The sequence below is a fragment of the Heterocephalus glaber genome, unplaced genomic scaffold (genome assembly GCF_053883595.1).
Source record: "Heterocephalus glaber isolate CG9 unplaced genomic scaffold, H.glaber_assembly_v1.0 deba00000331, whole genome shotgun sequence".
Taxonomy (NCBI): Eukaryota; Metazoa; Chordata; class Mammalia; order Rodentia; family Bathyergidae; genus Heterocephalus; species Heterocephalus glaber.
Genome location: NW_028258142.1, coordinates 60857512 through 60873891, shown reverse-complemented (window position 1 = coordinate 60873891; position 16380 = coordinate 60857512). Strand labels below are relative to the sequence as shown.

General features: G+C 43.5%; 1 protein-coding gene across 4 annotated transcripts in view; it reads left to right on the top strand.

Moving 5' to 3' along the window:
• Myom1 (myomesin 1) overlaps nt 1-16380 on the top strand; it is a 116496-nt gene that overhangs the window by 25576 nt on the left and 74540 nt on the right. For all 4 annotated transcript variants that reach the window (XM_004853188.4, XM_021265197.2, XM_004853187.4 and 1 more), the window contains exons 4-8: nt 157-403; nt 890-1047; nt 11487-11579; nt 13758-13846; nt 13962-14024. In XM_004853188.4, the coding sequence (XP_004853245.1) occupies nt 157-403; nt 890-1047; nt 11487-11579; nt 13758-13846; nt 13962-14024 (650 nt within the window). The remainder of the gene's footprint in view (nt 1-156; nt 404-889; nt 1048-11486; nt 11580-13757; nt 13847-13961; nt 14025-16380) is intronic.

Here is a 16380-nt window from a genome sequence, read left to right as displayed (position 1 = left end):
CCTGCCTCAGCCTCAATAGTGCTAGGATTACACACGCAACTACCAGTTGTTTTTAATGTCAGGTTTTCTCTGGGCACAGGACAGGGTCTGAGGTCTGGTAACTTCGTAAAATTAGGCAATCCACAAGTTTCATGTTTTGCTATTACTGTGTTTTAGGCAAGTGCACGTCAGTGGAATTACAGACACAGAAGAAGAGAGAATTAAAGAGGCGGCTGCTTATATAGCCCAGAGAAATCTCCTTGCTAGTGAGGAAGAGATCAGGACGTCCAAACAACTCACAAGATCCAAACGGTCTGCCGTGTCCAAACAGGCCACATCTACCTTGGAGCAGGAGGAAACATTTGAAAAGTCAAGGGAAGCCACCATTCGAGAAAAGGCAGACCTCCTGTCCCTGAGAAAAACAGTAAGAACAGACAGTTTAATGCTACTCACAAAAGTGGAAATGCATGTAACAAGTTAACGCATGCACGTGCATGAGTGCTTGTGTGCATGTGTGTGTGTGTGTGTGTATAAATACAGATTGATTGGTTTCAGATGAAGAGATAAGTGGCTTATGGAATGACAAAACTGAAGAAAAGGAAAGAGACATCAAACTATGCAGGCTAAAGAAAGTTTTAAACTTAAGTTTTAAACCTCATGAAATTCCAGATTTTAAAGAAATTAAGGTTCCCATAAAAAACCTTAAGAAATCCACTTTAGAAACTTTGCCCAAGCTTAGAATGTTAAATGTTAAATAAGTACATCTGTTTTTAAAGAGGGGGGAATGCATTTTATGTAAATGCAAAAATAACCAGATGGAAGAACAAAAAATTTTGCTTCTACATGTTATTTTAGCATCGGAAGTTACTTTGACGTAGTGATCTTTTGGTGATATGTTTGTTCGTTTCAGTTAGAAGAAACCCAGGCATATCATGGAAAGTTGAATGAGGACCATCTTCTCCACGCTCCGGAGTTCATCATTAAACCTCGCTCCCACACGGTGTGGGAGAAGGAGAGCGTGAAACTGCACTGCTCCGTGGCAGGCTGGCCAGAGCCCCGCGTCACATGGTACGTGATTCTCAGGAAGACTGAGACTGGTACGGAAAGTTCGGTTTGCCTCCAGCAGAAACATAGTGAACTTTAAGATGCAAGGGTCAGGGAAGGCAGCTAAGAGTTTGTCAAGGTTTTCGAGAGTGAAGAAAGGGTACCGGGGTGAATGTTTACAGATGGGAAGAAAACGGGTCTTGCATACAAACGATACACTATAGGACTAATCTTATCGTGAGTCTTTTATATAAAGTGTTATATTTTAGTCGACATAATTGCATACAAAATATGTGTATGACCACTATTTAATAAAGTTCTGCTTCCATCGGTGAACTTTATAATACAGTACAGTTTGGTGAGCAGAGGCCTCTGCCTCTTAAGAAATACGTAAAGCCACAGGGCTCCCATCCCTACCCTCACACGCGCTAACTTCAGAGTTTTTTCTGGCGGGAAACACGGGAGGGAAATGGAGGGCAGACAGCACGGGACGTGGGACCCTGGGCCGTGTGCGCTCACTGTTCTCTGTCCGATGCACATCTCAGTGCAGTTGTCAGTGCCTCTGGGCGCCCACTCAGAACCTCCCTATCTAATGTCCCGAGCTCGTTTAAAAAGACGTTTCCATTTTATTCACTGACACGGGCATCTTAACGCTGTTTTCTGATCTCTGGATGTCGGGTAAATAACCCACCCTGTTGTCACCGTGCACACGCTATGTAAGTGTCGCGTTGCCCTCAGAGCACCTGCCCCTGTCTCCCTTTTCACTGTTTCTAATGTTGTCGGCACCTGACCAGCACATTATAATGGAGGAGCTTACATGATGAACCCATTTCCCTGGGCAAAGTTCTCAAGAGCAGGTGGTAAGGTTTTAAAAATTCGCCTGTGATACCAATCTACCTTTGGCAGTTGTAGATCTACTTACAGTTTTTCTGTATATGTAAATTCTTTTCAGGGCTGTCCAATGTGAAAACCAAAGAATAAAATCCAAAGCAGGCCATGAATGATTGAGGTGAATAATTTAAAGTTAACAAAGATGAGAAATGTAAGAACGTATGTCAATGAAAATGAAATTTTTAAAAGTCAGTTTCTAAATGTGAAATATAAAAAGAAGTTACAAACCAATCTGCCTTTGCCCAGCCCCTCCCTGTGGCCTTTCAAAGAAAAGTTGCTTCTGAAAAGTTTGGAGGGGCCGGGGATTTAGCTCAGTGGCAGAGCACCTGCCCAGCACAGGTGAGGCCCAGCTTCCACCCTCTGCCCACCCAAACAAACAAATTTCCAAACCTGATCACATCCTACCTGAAAAAGAAAACCCAAACTTTCCTATAGAAATCCAAAACAATAACAAAGTTTAAGCTCCCCAAATATTATTTGGTCGGTAAAAATTCTTCTTATCTCGTATCTCTTATCTCATTAAGATATATTAATAATAAATGAATAATAGAGTCCTTTATTGAGTAAACATCTTTATTGCACATTTTTAGTCTTTCTTTTTCTGCTTTTGTAAAATTAAAGATAATCTTCAAAAGGATACAAAGTAATCTCCAGGAGGTAAATACTGTATTAATTTCTCAAACATCTTTTTATTCTGTCGCATGCACAGTGACTGGAAAAAAATCCTAGCCACATCTCATTGCTGCTCTTAGATTGATTTCAGGAAAGCAGAATCAACCTCTGGTATTAAACTAACACTGCTTTATTGGCCTGGAAAAGGGGGTGACTTAAAAACAAACAAAAAAGATTTCTAAAATCCCCAGAAAAAAATATGTGATGACCAAACTGACAACCTTTAGAATTCTAGTTAAATTCAAAAATGGAAGTATTGTCCATCTTCATTTACCATCTTTAACAGAGCCAGAAGTACTACAATTGAGCCTGGCATCTTTCATGTGTGGCTTTGAAATATTTATTCTGCTTTCTCCCAGGAAGGCTCAGGAGGCACTGCATTTCCTGGCGGAGCCTCTTCTAGTCCATGCATGCCCTGAGCACTTGGAGGGGGGCTCCTCTGTCACCAGATGCCCGAGTTCTTAGCCACACGGGCAGAGATGGTAGAGGGCAGGCAGGCAGCCCCTCCACCACCCTCCATAGTCAGTGCTCCTAGAGGGACAGGCCAGGCATTCCACAGAAAGTCTTGCCTTGCAAGCTGAGTGAAAGATAAGTACTAAAACGAAAGAAGCAGGGACAGCTAAGAACTAGTTGATCTGCTTCTGAGAGCATGATTTGCTCCTGAGTAAACTGAAATTTTAATGATCAGTTCACAGATAACTGACAATTGGCTGCGGTGATATACAGGGTCAGTTCCAGGCCTATGGGGTGCTGTGAAGGGCTCTTCACAAAAGGGATCCAGGGTGAGCGGTCAGTGCACGTTAGGCCTAAGGCCTTCCAGGTCCCTGCTGGGTGGGAGCCTGACACTCAAGCCTGACTCCCACCAGGTAGACCCACCTCAGGGAGGAGGCGTCTGTGTGGCCTTGGCGTCCCTTGCTGGGCATGTTGCCTTTTGTCCAATCACTGTTCATCGGAGGTGTAGTTTACTCTGCAGCACTGGTACAGTGCCCTAGCCGGTAAGTGTCCTTCCCCTCAGAGAGTGAGCTCTAGGTAGCTGGGCATCGCTTTGCTGGCACTTATGCCCTTGCAGCCTCCTGGACTGACCCTGAGTCCGAGGATGAACTAAATCCTGGGATGGGCCTTCCCGAGGGCCCGGGTCCAGGGTCAAGAGAAGGAGTAGGTTTGTGGTGATTTTTCCGGCAGTGGTGCAGGTTCCACTCAAGCAGTCAGATCTAACTGCGCACCTTCCCAAGGCCTGGTTCCCTCCCTGCCTTTCTGGGGAGAGTTTGGCTCCGGCTTCCTCTGGCTACTGCCACGGGATTCCTGAGGTGTATCGAACGGGGGGACTCGAAGCAGGGGCTCTTCCGCCCTTGGGAATGACCACAGCTATTTAAGGGGCACCTGGAGATAGCCCCTCACATCACCCTCATAGCCTTGTGCTGAGACTGTGGGGCCGCACTGTTCCCAGTCCCTCTGAACTCGAGGATGCTGGACAGGGAGCAGCCGTCCCAGAGGGGCTTTGTCAGCAGAGAAGGAAAAAAAATCTCTGTCATGGAAAATATACAGTAAATGGGCTCTTTTATGTAGTAATTTGGATAATAATGTATTAGTTTAAAAGGAGAAGAAAATAATTTATTTACATCATGGAATTCTGGAAGGCTATGTAAAAACCTAAGGAGAGCAGTTGACTTTGAGGGAAGAGCCAGGTAGGAGGAGAAGGTACAATCTTTTATGGATTTTGCTTTTGGAGCATAAAAGTGTATGACCTCATCAGACTTTTAAAATTATATGAAATATTTCCACAAGGGTTTTAAACACAAGCAACAAAGATACCTGCATTAAGCAATTTTGAAATATCAACCCAGGAATTAAACCAAGGACAGTACCAAAATCAAAACTGAGAAGACATTTAAGCAAGGCACAATTGCAGGCTTCCATGCCACAAAAAGGAAATTCTGGGGGAAATGAGGTGAAAAAGTCTGATAATCAACCACCTGGACACACTGAACTGATACCACAGAAAGTAACAAAGCAGATGCATGAGGCTCTAGAAAAATTCAAAGCAGAAATAATCTCCCAGATAAATACAGAGATGGTGAGTAGAGTGAAAGACATGATTAGAGCCTCTAGAGCAGAAACAGATAAGAAAATAGATGAGATCATCAAGAAGATCATACACCCTGATCAAGTGGGATGCAGGGATGGTTCAATATACAAAAATCAATCAATGTAATACACTATATCAATAGAGCCAAGGACAAAAACCATATGATTATCTCCATAGACACAGAAAAAGCATTTGACAAAATCCAACATGCATTTATGATAAAAACCCTACAAAACATTGGAATAGATGGTCTCTACCTCAAACTGATAGAAGCCATCTATGAAAAACCAACAGCCAATATCATACTAAATGGTCAAAAACTGAAATCCTTCACACTAAAATCAGGAACAAGACAAAGATGTCCAGTATCACCACTCTTGTTCAATATAGTTCTGGAAACATTAGCCATGGCAATTAGGCAAGAGAAAGAAAGAAAAGGAATAAAGATAGGAAATGAAGAAGTCAAATTGTCATTATTTGCAGATGACATGATACTCTATATAGAAGACCCCAAGAACTCCACCAAAAGTCTTCTAGACTTAATAACCAAATTCAGTCAAGTAGCTGGTTACAAGGTCAACACACAAAAATCAGTAGCTTTCCTCTACACCAATGACAGACTCACTGAGAGAGAAATAGGGCAAACAATTCCTTTCACAATAGTATTCAAAAAACTGAAATACCTAGGAATCATCCTAACAAAAGAAATCAAAGACCTCTTCTCTCAAAACTATGGCACTCTGAAAAGAGAGATTGAAGATGATATCAGAAAATGGACAGACATCCCCTGCTCCTGGGTAGGAAGGATTAATAGAGTGAAAATGGCCATATTTCCAAAACTGCTATATAGATTTAATGCAATTCCAATTGAGATCCCAGCAGCATACTTCATAGACCTTGAGAAAACAAACCCAAAATTCATTTGGAACAAGAAGAGACCCAGAATAGCAAAAGCAATTCTAGGTAACAGAGACATGGCAGGAGGTATCACAATCCCCAACCTGCAACTCTACTACAAAGCTACTGTGATAAAAACAGCATGGTACTGGCAAAGAAACAGACTTGAGGACCAGTGGAACAGATTAGAAGATGCAGAAACAACGCCAGACACACTCAGCCATCTCATCTTCGACAAAGGAGCCAAACACCCTCACTGGAGGAAAGATAGCCTCTTTAATAAATGGTGCTGGAAAAATTGGGCTTCAATTTGTCAAAGATTAAAACTAGACCTGTATCTCTCACCATGCACTAAACTAAAATCAAAATGGATTAAAGATCTAAATATTAAAATAGAAACTCTGAACCAGTTGGAACAGAGGTTAGGTAGAACCCTTGAAGACATCGGTGTAGGAAAAGATTTTATGAACAAAACCTCAGTTGCCTGTGAACTAGCACAAACAATCAACAAGTGGGATCTCTTCTTATTAAAAAGCTCCTGCACAGCAAGAGAAACCACCAGCAGTGTGAAGAGACAACCCACAATGTGGGAAAAAATCTTCACCTGCTCTTCCTCAGACAAAGGTCTACTATCTCGAATCTATAAAGAACTTAAAAAGATCAGACCTCCCAGATTTAAAGACCCAATCCAAAAATGGGCATCTGAAATGAACAGACATTTCTCAGACAAAGAAGTAGAAATAGCAAATAAATACATGAAAAAATGTTCAACATCACTGGTCATTCAAGAGATGCAAATGAAAACAACACTGAGATTCCACTTCACTCCAGAAAGAATGGCTGCTATCATGAAATCAACCAATAATAAATGCTGGCTGGGCTGTGGGGAAAGAGGAACCCTGCTCCACTGCTGGTGGGAGTGTAGACTGGTGCAACCGCTGTGGAAATCAGTATGGAGATACCTCAAAGAACTAGGACTGGAAGTCCCATTTGACCCAGCTATTCCACTGCTGGGGATCTTCCCCAAAGAATTAAAAGAACCATACCACAGTGATTTATGTGCACCCGTGTTCATAGCAGCGCAGTTTGTAATAGCTAAAACTTGGAAACAGCCCAAATGCCCATCAACTGGAGACTGGATAAAGAAAATGTGGGTTTTTTTAATAAAATGGAGTACTACTCAGCCATAAAAAATGAGAAATTAGAGACATTTATAGCTAAGTGGATGCACATTGAGGCAATACTCTTAAGTGAAATAAATAGGACACACATGTATAAATACCGAATAGTTTCTCTGGTGTGAGAAACTGAAAGTGTAAATAAGGACTAAATGTATAATAGGTAATGTGAAATCGGAAGAAAAGGGGCAAAGGGGAAGAAAGTGGGAGGGCTAGGGGAAAGGATAGAAGGGAATGGGATTAATATGAGAAAATGGAAAAATAGGAACAAAATCTTTGTAAATAGGGAGGACTGGAGGGGTTGAAGGGAGGGCTGGGCAACAGTGAAAAATAAGAACCAAGAGAGACTATGTAAAGGTGCAAATTTCCAATGATGAATGTCATTATATTGTATACCTAAAATGTACCAATGATTAGAATGAATAATCGATAATGTAAAATAGGAAGAAAAGGTCCAAAGGGGTAGGGGTAGTGGAAGGGGCAGGGGAAAGGAAAGAAGGGAAAGGAAAAAATGATGAGAAATGGAAAAAATGGAAATAAAGTCTTTGTAAATAGGGAAGGGTGGAGGGCGTGAAGGGAGGGCTAGGAATGGGGAAAAAATAAGAACCAAGATGCATTATGTAAAGGTACAATTCCCAATGAGAAATGTAATTGTGTTGTATACCTACAATGTACCAATAAAAGAATTTAATACAAAAAAAATCAATGAATCAAAGAGCTGGTTTTTTGAAAGAATAAATAAAATTGATAAACCTTTAGCCAACCTTATCAAAACAAGGAAAGAAAAGGCTCAAATCCATGCAAGTAAGAATGAAAAAGACAAAGCCACAACAGATCCAGCAGAAATTCAGGGGATCATCGATACCTACTTTGAGAACCTGTACTCTGATAAAATGGAAAACACAGAGGAAATGGACAGATTCCTAGATACATATGAATTGCCAAAGTTAAATGAAGAAGATATAGAAATTCTAAACACCCCAATTACAATGAGTGAAATTGAAAATGTAATAAAGAATTTACCAACAAAGAAAAGCCTAGGTCCTGATGGGTTTACTGCTGAATTCTACAAGACATTTAAAGAAGAACTATCGCCATTACTCTTTAAACTCATCAAGGAAATTGAAAGGGAAGCAAGGCTTCCAAAATCTTTCCTGGAAGCAAGTGTTACTTTGATTCCAAAATTATATGAAATAGAGGAGAAGAAAAAGTTTTCTTTAAAAGAAGTGAGAATTGTTCGATTTTACCCTTTTAAAAAGAGCTGGGTTGAGGGCTGGGGATTTAGCTCAGTGGTTCTGGTGCCTGCCTCGAAAGCGCAAGGTCCCGAGTTTGATCCCCAGTACCAAAAAAACAAAAAAGAGCCGGATTGAACTGGACTTCTAACCGGAAGCCTAGCTCACATTTGTGAGTAGAAATCATGACTTTGGCCGTGGGGAGTGTTGGGAGAAGTCACGGCGAGGTGCTGGGGCAGGAAGTCCTTTCACACTCAACCTGGTGTCAGCAGTGTCTGTCAGATCCTGACCTGGATCCTCAAATGACATTTAAATATATGGTTGGAATTCTTCACTTTGGCCTGAAAATTATTGCCAAGTAGGCACGTGAAGAAATTTGTCACTAAGCATTGTAAATATTTTTAAACCTGGGAGTAAAGTAATATGAAAAATGTGTCTTAGGAAGAGTCTGGAGATTTTTAAAACTATTCTTGCAAATTATGAGAATTTACGTATGTTGTCTTAGAATCTGAATTGAGTTTTTATAGGATTAGTTTACCATATATTTAAATTTAACAGTTACTACCATATTATTGTAAGAAAATAGCTTACATCTGAAACAGTTAACAAGTTATTTACAAAGTATTATAATATCCCAAAGTAAGTGTTTGGAGGTTTATTTTAGATTTTTCTTATTTATTTAATTCCCAAATCTATCCTAATGGGATAGACCTCCCTCTCAGATAATTGGTTTTTAAAGTGGATAGTAGCTATTTATTCGTGATTTAAGATTGGATTCTAAGCAGCAACCCCATTTGTGACAAAATCCAACGTGTTAAAGATCATTTTGACATGCATTGTTTGTTGATAGAAAAAAAAATCATGAAGCCTTTTTGCCTGACCATATTTTACATTGCCAAAGAGGTTTCTTTATAAGCCCTCATTGTCAAAGTCAGCCCAACAGTGAAACTGACATTTGTATGAAAGGAGTGTATGTGTTTTGAACACACAAATGAAAAAAGAATAATTGAGTGACAGCATGTTCACAGGCTATAAGAACATGGTAAGAGAGATGGTGACCATCCGAGCATTCACAGGACTTTATGAAATCCTTGCAACTCCAGGGTGTAGTTAACCCCCAGAATTAGCTCATAACTAACCAGTTTGGAATTCCACTTTCCAGAAATAACAAGCTGTGAAATGTATAGAGAGCTGGCAAAAAAAAAAAAAAAATTAAAGCACACATATCTTTTGGGCCAGGGATTTAGCTCAGTGGCTCTGCCGCCTGCCTCGCAAGCGCAAGGACTGGAGTTCAATCCCTGGTACCAAAGGGGAAAAAAAAAGCTTAAAGAGAGCTGGCCAAAAATCCTGCTTTTCTTTTCTCGCTCCATGCTGAAGGCAGCCAATCTCAAGCGACCCTGCACCCAAAGGCCTCTAGTGTGACATTCCTTGCAGAATGGGATGAAGTTGCTTTCTGACTTAATCCTTTTCTATTCTTCTAAACAAGTGTTTCCTTCACTACCATGTAGCATCCCTGAGGAAAGACTAGAAGTGCTGTGGTCAGGATGTTGTGTGCGTTTTAAACTGAGCTCCTCTGCCAGGCAGTCACCAGAGAAGCCCTGGTGTTCCGCTGGGGAGGCACAAAGGTGTTAAGTTGAGGAGTACTGGACAGCAGGGAGGGTGATGCAAGCATGGGAGCTGCAAAATTCCGCTTTAACTCAAACTTTATAGAGATATGGACAACATTGCTGAGCAGACGCCAACCAAGTGTCAGTCGCTTGGTCAGGCAGCACATGGCAGGACACTCGGTGCCTCGCTGCTCCCCTGGGCTCGGAGGAGCTACTGAGAGCCCGCCAGCATGTGAGCCTGGAGTACACAGTGACCTAAACCAGCTTGGAGAGCTGGTCTGTTAGCACGTTCTCCATGCCTCGGGTCATTAAGGGGAATGTGTGAGCCAGGGAGAAGCCTGCAGCCGCTCCGGTGGAGTCGTCCCAAATGGTTGGGGAGCTGAGTGGAGACAGCTGCCTGAAGCAGCCTCTGGGCTGGCAGGAAGCAGTGTGGCATCAACCAGAGATGTCTTCTGGGGGTGTGGGGGGGTCTGCAGCCACACCCGCCGCACAGCTGCCATTCTTGAGCTGGGCCCACACCCTTCCCTTCACAGCAAGGAAAGAGAGGCTCAGAAAGCCCCAGTTTACTTTCTTCACAGTACTCATTATGAGCCTGCATATCACAAAGTACAAATTTGTCTAAACTCTGTTCCTTCAGCAAAAAAAAAAAAAAAATCATGAAGCTGCAAAACAGCATTTTGCCATGTGTCTACTATTCCATTCCGTTGCACAATAATTCTGTTCAGTTTGATTTTACCGCTGTGTGCCTAACCTCAACTCATCCTTCCCAAGAGTGGGAATGGAAGTAGGCAGGGAACAAACACCGACCTCATCTTCAAGTGACTGGCACCTTAGTAGAAGTGGCACAAGTCCCGCTGTCCTTTACTAAGTGTTATCTTTACCGATTTGAACCAAGTCATTTTGACTCAGAGAGGCGGGAGCTGTTCGCACTGGGTGGGGTTTGGAGGATGAAACCCCTGAAGAAGTGGCACTGGGTCTGAATCTTCAAGGATGAGTTAGAGTTTGCTAGGTGGAGGAGAATGATGCATAAGGAAAAAGGGAGAAGATGAATACCGTGCTTTAGAAAGTGTATTAGTTTTCCATTGCAGCAAAACACCCATGGCTGGCTCATCCGTAAAGAAAAGAGGTTTGTTCATGCACCAACTACCAAGGAATGTAAACATTATGTACTGCAATCATGGACTAATAAACAAAGAAATAAAGAACAAGTCACTGAAACATACTGATCTTTCAATACAATGGCATTGCTTTTAACAACATGCAAGAATGTTGGCAGCAAGAATATTTTGCTTTCCCCCTACAAAGACAGCCAACAAGAAAACCTCCAACAGAAAGTCTTGTTCTTTGTTGACACTGGTCAACTTTTTAGCTTTTCAATTGAAGTATAACACAGACACACAGTGCTAGTTATATATAGACGTACAGCTTTAGTGAATTTTTGTTGACCACACACACTTCACCAGCACCCAAATCAAGAAACCAAATATCACAAACTCCCAGACACCTCCTTCAGGTGCCCCACCTCACCCAGGACATCAAATCCTGACTTTCTCCAACATTAGCTAACCTTTGTGTTTATGTAGTTTAAGTAAAAGCAAGCATTACACTATGTATGTTTTAGTAATTGGCTTTTTTCACAAACATGTACATGAGATTCACTTATATTTTTGTGACTAGTCCATGTTTTTCATGTAAATTCTGTGGAAGATGGGAAAGCACTTTGGCAAGAAGTTTATTGTCCAGCAAGTGCATTTGATTTAAGCTAATGTATGTGCTGCCGTTACCCTCAGAGTCCATTTACGGAAGGTGTACTTGCAAGAACAAGAGATTTGGAGTGTGTGTTTAATCATGAAGTTATGTACACTGCAGCCTACTTCATTTTGTTTCCATTGTCTTACAGGTATAAAAACCAGGTACCAATAAACGTCCATGCAAACCCTGGAAAGTACATTATTGAGAGTCGATATGGAATGCACACTTTGGAGATCAACACGTAAGAGCGCGTCAGCATGTGTGTGTGTGCGTGTGTGCATGTGTGTGTGCACACGTCGCCCCCCCCAGCAATTGCTCAGCTCACAATGACACACCCCCTCTTCTGCTCCCAGGCAGCCTGGTCACCGTGAGGGACCGCGGTGTACGTGCCTTCTCTTGGTGCACACCTAGGAGAGATGCATGACTAATCCTTGCCACGCCCATACCACCTCCCAAAGCAGTCACACATATGAATTTACAGACATAATGAGAGAAATTAATTTTTATCTTTTTATTTATCCCTTTAATACTTGAGAATTATTCTTCGATATTAGTAAGAAAATAAGTTACATAAGTAGGCATTTCTGTTCAGTTGCCCTTGCAGAGTTGCAAATCAGCATCGTCATTACATCCTCTTGCTTTTGATCCACAAAGGCCGTGGGACAAGCCAGGTGGCACTGCACGTAGGCAGAACTTAGAAATAATATTCTTTCCTTCAGCTCACCAGGAACAGGGGAAAACTATCCACTTTGTCAGTCTGTGTGTTAGAGAAAGGCTCAGATATTAGAATATTTTAGGGTAAAGCAAACCCCAAAGCAATATTTGAAAATAAAACTCACATCAAAATTTCAAAGCACAAAGCCAGGCATGGTGGCACATACCTATAATCCCAGCACTTGGCAGGCTGAGGCAGGAGGATTGCTGCAAGTTCAAGGCCAGTCTGGGCTACATAGTAAGTTCAAGGCCAGCCCGAACCACATAGTGAGACCTTGTCTCAAAAAATAAAAACAAAACAAAAGCCAGGCATGGTGGTGAATGCTTATAATCCCACCACTCAGGAGGCTGAGGCAGGAGGATTGCCATTAGTTTGAGGCCAGCCTTGGTCACATAGTGAGTTCAAGGCCAGCCCGAACTACATAGCAAGACCCTGTCTCAAAAAAGAAAAAAAAAATCTCAAGCCCTCAAAGCTTTATCGTAGGGGCTGGGGATTTAGCTCAGTGGTTCCGCCGCTTGCCCTGCAAGCGAAAGGACCTGAGTTCGATCCCTGGTACCCAAAAAAAACCTTTATCATGTCTCCCAAGATGGGTTTGAAATCTAAACTTGGTTATGCGATGAAAACACTAAACAAGCTCCCACCATGTTCAGTTCAGATAAAACCACAATGTCTCGAAAATGCCAACAGGAAACTAACATTATCCCATTCTCAAGAGATTTATAGCTTTCTGCCCCCGTCAGAGGAGCTGGTCAGGTGACACAGGGCTTCACACAGAGCCCTGGGGCCCTGTGACGTTTGCCAACACTGATCTGAAGTCTCACGGCCTGGGCAAGTGAGTGCTCTGCTGGGCCAGCAGTGAGCATGTGGCCGCTTCCAAAATTAATGAGAAAGGCAACCGCAGCTGCTTTCCCGGGGTCCTAGTGATGTCTGTAAAGAGTCAGGAAGAAACAAGTTCATCCAAATGAAACCAGACCCTGAGAGGCAGTGAAGAGCACGAAGAACTGCTGTGATAGGGCGTGAAACAGCCTGCTTTGAAATCTTAGCCTGTTCATCTCTCTGTGAGCTCATTCACTGCCTAGGTCCATTTTACAAGGCACTCCAGTGTCTGGTTTGTGTCTCTCAGAGGAAGTGGCCCTTGTGTTATGCTTTGGGCAGAAAGCCCAAGCTCAGCCTGAACATGAGTAGAGTTGAAGTGTAAATAAGTCACTTTTGTTTTGAAACCAGAGCACGGAACAATACATTAAACCAGCTGGGCTCGAGTTCGAGTTCGTGGCCCAGGAGGGCTGTGGGAATCCCAAGGAGGGGATGTGGGAGCCCACGCCCTCCAGTGTGCCCCCAGGTGGCTGTCGCCTCCTCAGAGGTACAGGCCGCACAGCCCCTCCTCCCGGTAGGACTTCAGACAAGACTTGCATAACACTGCTCACGCTGCAATTTAGGTGCTTAGCACTTTGCCGATTCTGGTTTTTTATCTATTTGGAAACTCAAACGAACCTGAGCTCGGGTCACAGTGGCAATAAAGGCTCTCCCCGCACTCTGCCGCTGTGCGGAACTGCGGCGGATCCAAGCACTGCATGGCGTCCCAGGGCCTCAGGTCAGAAGGGCGCTCCATCCAGCATCCCCGAGGGCCACACACCAGCCCCTGGTGTGCACTGTGCTGTGGAGCAAGTCAGCTGCAGCGGCCACTCATTTCCACGTGTCTTCCAGGTGTGACTTCGAAGACACAGCTCAGTACCGGGCCTCGGCCATGAACGTCAAAGGAGAGCTTTCAGCCTACGCATCAGTTGTGGTAAAGAGTAGGTTTGCCAGATTCATTTTGTTCAAAGAGGTTTTTAAAAATTTCTTCGCATTGCTTAAGAGCCCATCGGTCAGTCACAAAGCACTTCCCATGTGTTTCTGTTTCCTCTTTAGGGTACAAGGGAGAGTTTGATGACCTGCACTTCCATGCCAGGGCTGCCTCCAGGCCCCTCAGCTGTGAGTTCTGCCGTGGATTTGCTGAGGGACATCTTTCCGTCTTTATGGGGAATGCAGCCTAAGAAGTTATTCTATCCTGCTGAAATACATGTGCACCACTCACGATATGCTGTCATAACATAGGCTTGGATGGTTATGTTGTGGATCTGTAGTTGTATTGTTCTTTTAGATTCTTTGGTTACTATTCTCTTGCGCAGTCTAATTGCTTTGAGTTTTATGAAAGCCAAGATGTGATGGGCTAAAAATGGCAGATGCTTTTTTTTTTGGTACCAGGAATCGAACTCAGGTCTTTGCTACAAATGCTTTTTTTAACCCTCACTGTATCCAACCGAGAAACATCATCATACACCCCCGGGTGGAGAGACTGGCCCGGCGATCCTTTTGCGGTCCTCTGAATGTATCCTGTTTCCTCCCGTGGCCATGCTATCTTCCATGTCTCTCCCTCTCCCGCCCCTTCCCAGCGTGGTACCAAAGGCCTAGCTCACCCTGCTTGCTGCTCAGAGGTCCTGACAGCCTCTCCTGAGCCCGGATTTAAGTGCAGTTGCTCCTGAGGACAGAGAGCTTGTTCATGCGGTCAGCTATGAGTCACTGGGCAGCTGCTGTGTGATGGCTTGGGAGTTGTTACATGCTGCCAATGTCACAGGTGGACAAAGCTCCCTGCTCTTGCTTTTGTTCTAGTAGTTACCCTGCATCGATCAGTTGTTCCAAACGACGTACAAAGCCATTTTCAAATGTGTTGATTCATTTAAGGCTCGCCAGTGGCTTCTAAAGCTTTTATCTGAATTTTTATCTGTGCTCTGCAGATGAGGAAACAGTTTGGAGGTAGCGGGACGAGACCCCACACGCTGGTAGTATGGGGACTTGGAGCCTGGTCTTGCTAATTCTAAATCGTGGTGTTAAGCAGGAGTTGGCAGACATTCTCTGCAAGGAACTAGACTGTAAATATTTTAGGTTCTGTGGGCCATATGGTGTCTGCTGCAGCTGCTCGGCTCTGCTGCTGAAACAGGAAAGCAGCCACAGGCAGTAGGTGGTGAGTTCAGCCGTGTCCCAGTGAGACCTTCCTTATGCACACTGAAACTTGAATTTCCAGCGACATGTCTCAAAGCTGCCTTTTTCTTTTGCTTCTTTTCAGCCATTGGAAAAGCTCAAAACCATTCATGCTGATATGAAAGAGGAGGCAGTCCAGATTTGGCCCACAGATTTCCCTGTCCCTGCCCTAACCCATTTGTCCCAGGATGGAGAGTGCATGTGATAAAAGCTTAAGGAAGTGATGGAGGAAGGGTATTTTGTCCTCTGGCTGTTAAAGCTGGCTTCTTCTTGAACCCCAAAACCACCCCAGACAATGCAGCCCAATCTCTGAGGCAGAAAGGACCTAGAAGTTAGAGCCTGCCGTGCTCCCGGTGGGTCTGGAACTTCTGTGTCACTGCAGAGCCTCCTTACACTTCCTCTGGTCCCCAAGGTGGCTCTGGAGCCTAGCCTCCAGCTAGCATCTCCTAGCGTGGTGGGACAGCATCACATGGAAACAAGGCAGATGGGAGAAAGGCTTCAAAGGGAAGTTCTCCCAGCGTCAGTGGTTACCTGGGAGCACAGTGCAGGGCCATACAGCGCACTGGTAGAGAGCAAACGTTCTGCAGACAGCTGGCCAGTGTAAATCCAATCCGGCACAGTGGGGGGGCGTGGACAGTGGCTGAGCTGCGTTTGCATCAGTTTCCTCTTCCATAACATAGAGATGATAACGGTACTTGCCCGGTAGGGTGATTATGGGGCTGAGCCGAGTTGACAGCTGTTAAGTACATTCCGCAATACCTGGCAAAGGTGAACTAAATAAATTCTAGCTTGATTTTCAAGATACTATTACAAGGCCTTAGGAAGATAGACTAAATGTAAAGAGAAAGGGTCTAAGTTCTGGAGTTGAGCAGTTAGGGTTTGAAGTTTAACCCTGCCCATGTTGCCAGTGAAGCCTTGGTGCTAGCTGTGTGTCACATGAGAACTTCCGCGTCCCCTCGGAAGCGGGGAAAGACTCGACCTGATCCGTGCCATTGTGAGAGTAGATGACATGTCACCTGTGAAGGGCCCGGCACCTAATAACCCATCAGTGATAGGCATTTCTCTCCTAACCTCCTTTCCTTTGAAAAAGGAGAAAAGAAAACCCAGGAAAGTCAATGATGCAAGCATTTAATCTATAACTAAGATGTTTCCGAGAATAATTCTTTCAAAGTTACAGTATTTTAAACTTTTCCATTTTCTCTCATTGATACTTTTTTACAAATTTTAAAAATGAAGTTCTTCTCCTACTGAAAGACTCTGTCACAGTAGTTGATATGACTGTTTTGTCTTAAGAGTATAAGCAGTAGAC